The sequence below is a fragment of the Vicia villosa genome, linkage group LG2 (genome assembly GCF_029867415.1).
Source record: "Vicia villosa cultivar HV-30 ecotype Madison, WI linkage group LG2, Vvil1.0, whole genome shotgun sequence".
NCBI lineage: Eukaryota > Viridiplantae > Streptophyta > Magnoliopsida > Fabales > Fabaceae > Vicia > Vicia villosa.
The window spans coordinates 66,863,812-66,871,892 of record NC_081181.1 but is presented as its reverse complement, the minus strand read 5'-3'; the positions used below and the strand labels follow the sequence as shown (position 1 = coordinate 66,871,892).

General features: G+C 35.7%; 2 protein-coding genes across 2 annotated transcripts; both read right to left on the bottom strand.

The window, feature by feature from the left end:
• Positions 1-5,316: 5,316 nt before the first annotated feature.
• LOC131649272 (uncharacterized) lies at positions 5,317-6,460 on the bottom strand. The gene is made up of 2 exons (XM_058919042.1): positions 5,981-6,460; positions 5,317-5,811 (listed from the first exon to the last, which is right to left on the bottom strand). The coding sequence occupies exons 1-2, from the start codon at positions 6,458-6,460 to the stop codon at positions 5,317-5,319; spliced, it is 975 nt and encodes a 324-aa protein (XP_058775025.1).
• A 3-nt stretch (positions 6,461-6,463) lies between these two features.
• LOC131649270 (uncharacterized) lies at positions 6,464-7,783 on the bottom strand. The gene has a single exon (XM_058919036.1). The coding sequence runs from the start codon at positions 7,781-7,783 to the stop codon at positions 6,464-6,466; it is 1,320 nt and encodes a 439-aa protein (XP_058775019.1).
• Between the last annotated feature and the right edge of the window lie 298 nt (positions 7,784-8,081).

Genomic DNA, 8,081 nt, shown 5'->3' with positions numbered 1-8,081 from the left:
TACTTTCCTGCAATTTATATTCTTGCGATTTATATTCTTGCATGTTAATTTTCTTGCAATTTACATTCCCGCAATTTACATGCTTTCTTATTACGATTTATGCGTCGAAGTTACACTAAATCATATAACCAGCGTTATCTCCAATGATTAGTCATTTGAACATAAATTTCTCGAAATCAAAACAAACAGGTATGAACCAAATCACATCAATAAACCTTTCGTTTGACTATGTCCTAGGATCAATCTAGTCGATCCTGCGAGTAACCAAATCATATTTATTATAGTTTGGAAGACTAGCGGTTGTTTACCGGAAATCACCGTAAACACATTCTCCCTCCGCTCTTTGCCTAAGCAAGAGATTAGTAAAGTTGGTATCGATATGCAAGCAAATCATTTTATGAGTGATAACGAATGGATTACTTCAAGGAAAACATAAACAATGTATTTTGATTTTCATTGAGAAATTAACAAGTTTTTACATGCGAGCAATGCTTAAACAAACAATGAAATGTTACAAATGAAAATATGGTAATTAACTAAATGAATGTCATTGTTGAGGAGACTTGACTCCGTCTGGACTTATTGCTCTTGAATACTTTCTACAATCTTGATACCCTTGAGACTTCAGTTTATGCATAAACCTCTTGGAGTGAATGTGATTGCTCTGGAATCAATGAGATCTTTGAATTTTTGTCTCTGAATGTCTTATGATCTTTGATCGAGTGACCAGGTGTCCCAGCATTGTAGCCACCTAGCATTATCATCGGTTCTTGCATAAAACTTTCAGATTACTTCCTAGAAGAAAACTCCAACGAAGTCGCCCAAGAGTTGTAAATTTTTGCCTTACTTTAGGGATTCAAGCAATTCAAATGGTGCAATGCTCAAGATTAGAATATGCCTTGCTTATCCCTCGGTCGGGAGCCCCATGCATAGTTGCTAGAGTAGTAATCGCCATCATAAATGGAAGAAATTTGTATGGTCATCAAATTGAGGAGATCTATCAATGGTGAAGAAGACCCAATAATCGAATCTTAACCAATTAAAATTCCAACAAATGTGGAAGCAAGTTGACACAAGGCAATAGAATCGCATCAATTTGTTTCTCATATTCTTCTTGTCTCTGTTAACAAGCGAAGGCCACTGAGAAGGGAATTATGAGAAAAGGCAAGCAGAACTTTGAGAATGAGAAGCATTGTGTAAAACACTCTTGATTACTGCTTGGAAGAAGATTCTGACGGAGTCACCCAAGAATTTGTAATGCTATAAGGGATTCGAGCAATGCAAATGATGCAAACCTCAAGATAAGAATACGTCTTGCTTATCCCTCAATCAGGAGCCCCAAGCAACTTCCACATATGTACAAGAGATAATTACCACTTTGGCTTTCATATCCACACCATTCGGAGTGAGAGTAAATGACCTTTGCAATTCTTGATATCAGGCACTAGGCAGAAACACACAATGTCTATCTCAATGGAGTCAGGACCTTTTATGGCTTCCAAACTTTTCTCCAAGAGGTGAAACCTTTTGTCAATTTCAATACTCGGAAACTTGAAGACTTCAATTTCTAAAGTGTTCTCATGTCAGTCAAAACCCCACGGAGTTATTCCAATGATAACTTTCAGAAACATAACGGTGAGAAGTCAATTCTATTGTTGAAGTCAAAATCTGAGTAGAAAGGGCTCCCATAAGCTTCTGAGAGAACCATGAAATGCATGATAGTATGAATGCAATGTTCCATTTCCAAGGGATCCTAAAGTCCTTTCACACACTTTTTGTTTCTTTTGAAATCAAAGCTTTGTTTTATATAGAATATCTTTTCTTCTTTTTCCTTTTTTTTTCTCTTTTTCTTTTCGGAAACAGACTTTAGGACCCCCCACAAATGAAGTGGATGAAGATATGATGTTATGGAATGCAAAAGCATGGGATCAACGGCCCACATAATCTGAGTAACCATTGTGCACTCTTCTGAATAATGGATGTAACACCTCTGTGTAGGTCAAATGACATAGGATCAAATGTTCGACACCTTTTTTGAATACGAGATTATCAAGCACCTTGAGAACAGACCAAATAAAGATCCGACCTCAAATATGAAGAGCCAATGGTATGTAGGAGCCAAGGTTTCCTGTCCCACCCCAATCTCACAGGTATGTATTCTAGACACAGGCAGGTGGTCCCTAATGGTCACTAGGGTCTACAGTTCCCATGGGGTACAAAGTGTTTGGGGCGACAAGCGTGCCATCCACAGTGTTCCATGAAAGAACCTCGCCCAGTTGTGGTACCCCATGTCAAGCTCGATCATAGCAAGCGCTAAGGGAGTCAACATGGGCATCCACGCTAATCCTATGTGTCACTCGGCCTGGGTAGTGGGCCTTTTACCTCACACAAACCCCCCACCTGCAAAACAAACAGAAAAAAATGTGTCCCCCACGGGGGCCCGGTAGTATAGTCCAGATGCATGCGGAAAGTAAACATGATATGCAATCAAGAAGTAAACATGATATGCAAGCATAAAATAAATGAATGCAACACATAAGCAATATATAGCACACCCAATAAACAAATAAACAAAGGCTAGGATCGACTCAATAAGTACAGACCCGCAATAGGTCTCTTTTCCCCAGTGGAGTCGCCAGCTGTCGCACGCTCGCAAAAAATGAACAACAGAGTCGCTACTAACATATCTATCCTAAAAGGAAAGGAACGTCAGCAAACCTAAAACGAATAAGAACAAGGTCTTTCGACCATAGAACTAGGTACAGGAGTCGGTTACGCAAGGGGAAGGTGCTAGCACCCCTCCCGCCCATCGTACTCGATGGTATCCACCTATATTTGTTACTATATAAAGGGTGTGTACTATTCATACTTACTAATGCGAATGCATGCAAAAGAAATACGGGGAAAAGAAGGAATACTTACAATTTTGCTCTTTCAAGCCCCGCGACTTGATGCCTAAGTATTAGCCTAATTGTTGTTCAAAAGAATCTAAATCCTAATCACTAATTACAACCTAAAGTTATTGCATAAATGCAACCAAATACTAACTAAAAAAACATTATACAAGTTTCTAAAATATACAAATAAAATGAGTTAAAGAACTCAATTAAAAGCTATTCAAATATTTGAATTAGAACATGGGAATTTGCATACACAATCACACATGTATCAACTAAGTTCTTACAAAGAAACTAAACTAAATTCAAATCCTAAATCAGTTAGCAAAATATTTACAAAAGGCGCTAAAACAAAAATATTATGTACATAGCAAAAGAAAATGATTTATTTAATGTGCTAAAACAATAATAAAAAATCACAAAAAAATATTGACAAGTATCAACACATTCTAAAATATCTAAAAGTATTTTTTCGGCATTTTTTATTTGGGTGAAAAAATGAATTAAGAGGTAAAAGTTAAAAGAAAATAAAATTAATACAAAATTAAAATCTAATATGTGTCGGGGGTGTAATAGCAGTTTCAAAATGAACTAAAATTCCAGTGTAATGGCGTATGGGCCAGAAACATGGGGTATGGATACCAGAAACATACTAAGCCCAAAAAAAGTTGCTGCGTGGCCCAACCATCAGTGACCCAATCCCAATTTTATTCCATTTTATCACATTTTTATTTAGTCAGCATGCTATAGTAACATGAAGTTTTTCTCCACATACGTGACATGAAAATATTAAGGCCTTGTATCAATTGGTCAACTGGATTTTAAGTGAGAAAAAGACAAAAAAAACAAAGCAAAAGCCAGTAGGGATACGCCACCGTATCATTCAGTCATTTGAGTAAAGCCAAAATTACAAAATAATGGGACCATCAGGCAATAGAATCGCGCCACCTAAGCTATCGTAGAGAGGAAGCAAAACCACACAACATAGACGCCGTAGCAAAGCTCCCGTCGTCTTCTCCGGTAAGCATCACCATCGGAGTGAAAATGAATCACCTAGAAATATGCGAAAAGAACACTGTCTCACTCGAAACTTCGCGTAGATCGCAAATACGGCCACGGTTTCAACAAACCATGCCTTAAACCATCAAAATGAGCACCACAGCATTGCCTTAAATCTTGAAATCTCGAGAAGCTAACACCATTCGTTTCCTATAAACACCCTAAGCACACCTATCCGGTTCAAGTTGGTTGAAACACACAAGAATATTATGAAATCAACAATAAATACCTACAACACATATCAAATGCAACACACATCCACCTCACTTAGTGGCCTAATGCCGAGCCTCCCAGTGGCGAGAGCTCACATATGCATTCTATATATATGCCCTATTTCATACAACTACACATGCTTAGAAAGGAGAAAGAAATAACATACCTGTTCAGAGATTATACGATCCGAAAATAGTTAGATAAACTCTACAGCTGCTATAGTTACTCCATAATGACACTGAAGGAAAAAACGGAACGATCTTGATTCTTGAACCTTGCTCTGAACACCAACTTCGAACTTGAACGAGAGAACGATGCCAATGACGTCGAGACTTCGGGAACTCTTGTGCTAAATAAAAGCACACTGGGAAGATGATGAAACCAAAGGTCATGAGACTTCTTCCATGAACTTGAGTTTGATGGTGCAGTGGGGAGATTTGTTGATATTGATCCGAAGTTTCTAGCATCGGTATGGCTGGGTGATTGATGATGACGAGCCTTATAACTGATTACCAATGAACCTTGAGCTGTAGCATTGCTACGATCTTTATATTACTATGAAGAAAAACGAAGAATTATGGTGATGATGACTGAGCCAAGCGAAGGTTGATGAAGGATGATGGAGAAGATAGAAGGTGATGAAGGGTAGAGTTTGTTACATGGTTGTTAGAGGTAGTTATGGAAGATGAAGATCCGTGAGGGAAGATGGCGAAGATGAAGGAGATTGTGTTGTTTTTTGAAGGTTGTATGAAGGTGGAGGTTATAGGTGGTGAAGGTTGGTGGAGGAGATGAGAGAGGGTAGTTAGAGTTTATTATTATTTGTAACAAACTATTTCTCTATTGGTCATGGAGAGTAGAGAGGGAATAAGAGGAGGATGAGAGAGAGCATGATAGTGGGAGTTTTTTGTGAAACTGAAAAAAAATGAAGCGTGTTTGTATTGGTGGTGTGCTTGGTCTTTACAGGGCCGGCGCAATCAAATCAGAGACCCTGTTCTAATTTTAAAATAGGCCTAAAGAAAAAAGTTCACATTTAATGATTAAAATGACATACCAAAAATATAGTTATATATTAACTAAATAGAGCTCCAAAAAACTCAAAGTAATGTTTAAACTATAAATAACATTTCATACAACTTAAAGTTTTTAACTAATTAAAAAGAGCCTTTCTCCTAACACTTTTTGAAGCAAAATCATCAACTAGGTCTTCATATTTTACTCTCTCCAAAAGATCATTTTCAACAGCTATCAATGCCAATCCATTAAGTCTTTCTTGTGACATGGTAGACCGCAAGTAAGTCTTTAATAACTTCAATTTTGAAAAACTTCTCTCCGCAGAAGCAACTGTCACAGGAATAGTCAATAAAATTCTATATGCAATAACTGTATTAGGAAAACAATCCAAGCCTTTCAAAAATAATAATATATCGGTAGGATTTATAATTTCTTCCGGAAACCTTTCTCTAAGGGACTTTAACTCCGCAAAAAATTCACTCCCATCAATATCAGATTGCTCATTATGTTTCAATACTCTTTCAAAGTTACTACAACAAGACTTTAAAGTTGCATCATCCAATGATTGTAACTTGTGAGAAGTAAACAAGAAACCAAAAGTACTTTCATACTCTTGGTATTGCTCAAATCTCTTATTCAAAGAAACAATAGCTTGATCAACAAGGTAAAGAAAATAATTAACCCTAAAAGATTCCTCTTCAGATATCTCGACTGCTGGAGTACTCAAATTCTCATCAAACTGTCTTTTTCTTTTAATTATACGCCTTTGAGGAAATGTTGGGGGTGATATTCAATTCAACCGCAATTTCCTTAGCACTAATCAGTGCCTTATAAAAACCCGTTTCTCTATATCCCTCAAAAAATGAAATCAATCCCTTTATTTTTTCCATAGCAACATCAATAAGCATATCCTTTTCTTGTAAAAGCTTACTAACAGAATTAATTGCAGATAATATTTCAAACCAAATAATTATAGCCATCAAAAACTCAAAATCACCAAGCTCATTTGTTGCTAAGGATTTGGCTTCATTTTGTATTTTAGGATCGAGATCATTTTCTGACACTTCAAGTAAAGCTTCTGTAAAATCAGACATTTGTGTTCTTATAGCTTTGACACTTTCTACCCGACTCTCCCAACGAGTGGATGACAACGATTTTGGAGTCAACCCTTTTACATTATATTTCAAAATTTGCCATCTCTTAGTAGAATTGGCAAAAATTTTATAGATGCGTTGAACAACTCCAAAAAAATTCCTAGCTTTATTACAAGAGTTAGCCATAGCTCACAATGCCAAATTAAGACTATGACAACCACAAGGAGTATAGAAGGCTCTCGGGTTAACGTCTAAAAATATATTTTGTACACCTTGATGCTTTCCTTTCATATTTGACCCATTATCGTACCCTTGTCCTCTCACATCAAATAGGTCGAGACCAAGTTCTTTCAATTCATTTTGTAAAACATCAAAAAGCCCTTGACCAGTTGTATCATTTACTTTTAAAAATCCTAAAAATGATTCCTCAATGCTAACAGAGGTTGAAGAAACATTCACATATCTTATTATCAAAGACATTTGTTCTTGATGACTAACATCAGGAGTACAATCTAGTATCACTGAGAAATACTTAGCTTGTTTGATTTTACTAATGATTTCAGTTTTAATTGCAGAACCAAGCAATGCAATCAATTCATTTTGTATTCTATGCCCAAGATAATGAACATGAACTTTTTGAGATGTAACACGTCTAACATGTTCTTGGATAATTGGGTCAAATTCAGCCAACATTTCAATCAAACCCAAAAAGTTGCCATTGCTATCTTCGTACAATTTCTCTTTAGAACCACGAAAGGCCAAATTATGTTTAGCAAGAAATTTCACTATTGAAATAACTCTTTTTAAAACTTTTTTCCAATGATCCCTTTCTTTCTCAATTAATCTTTGAGTCGTTTTATCAATAGTTTGAAATTTTTGCAGCCTTTGACGATACTCATACCAAGTAGTCATATTCTTAACATGTTCCATGCCTAACTCATGCTCTTTAATTCTTGCACCAACATGTGACCAATCACTATATCCCTCATTTGCTAATAGTCCCCTACCAATCCCATTTTTGAAAACTTTACAACAAAAACAAAATACTCTATCAAGCTCTTTCGAATAAACAAGCCAATCTCTATCACACATCTCACCATTTGCTAAAGCTCTAGTATTCAAATTAGCTGTAAAGCGTCTATTCAAATTATCTCTAGGACCTTTTGCAACCAATAAATCAATCAATTTAGGTGGAAGGCGCTCCCAATTTCTTGGATCAAATATATCATAATCAACATTATCATCATCATTATTCCCTTCAACACTATCAACATTATCATTTTCAATTTGCACACTATCAACATTATCATTTTCAATTTGCACACTATCAACATTATCATCTTCAATGGGCACACTATCAATAATTTCAACATCAATATTATCAACATAATGACTTTCATTTGAAATTTGTAGTTCTTTTATCAAGAATTTTTCAAGAGCTCCTGCTTGAGATTGAATTAACTCTTCAATTTTTTTTCTTTTTCTTACGCTTATCATTTCCACATTCATACTTTCTATTCTTAGGAGGCATGGTAAAAAAAACCTGAAATATCGCAATATGTCTCTTGTGTCCGCCGATGATCGACTCCGCGATATTTACCAACAACCGATCTACTAGTAGTCCCGTAGTGAAATTATGTTCCTACAATAAATTATTAAAAATTAATACCAAAAATTATGTTTCATTCTAAAATAAAATTAAACATTAATACTAAAAAAAGTTAAAATAAAATTAAAGAACAATGTATGTTTCAGTTTCTTTCTCCAATTAGTTTAAGACATTAGAGAATAAAATGTTAAACTTAAA

Coding starts and splice junctions, on each gene's coding strand:
- LOC131649272 (XM_058919042.1), bottom strand. CDS start 6,460: ATGGCTAACTCTTGTAATAAAGCTAGGAATTTTTTTGGAGTTGTTCAA. Junction 5,812..5,980: donor TTAGTGCTAAGGAAATTGCG/GTTGAATTGAAT, acceptor TCTTTGAATAAG/AGATTTGAGCAATACCAAGA.
- LOC131649270 (XM_058919036.1), bottom strand. CDS start 7,783: ATGAATGTGGAAATGATAAGCGTAAGAAAAAGAAAAAAAATTGAAGAG.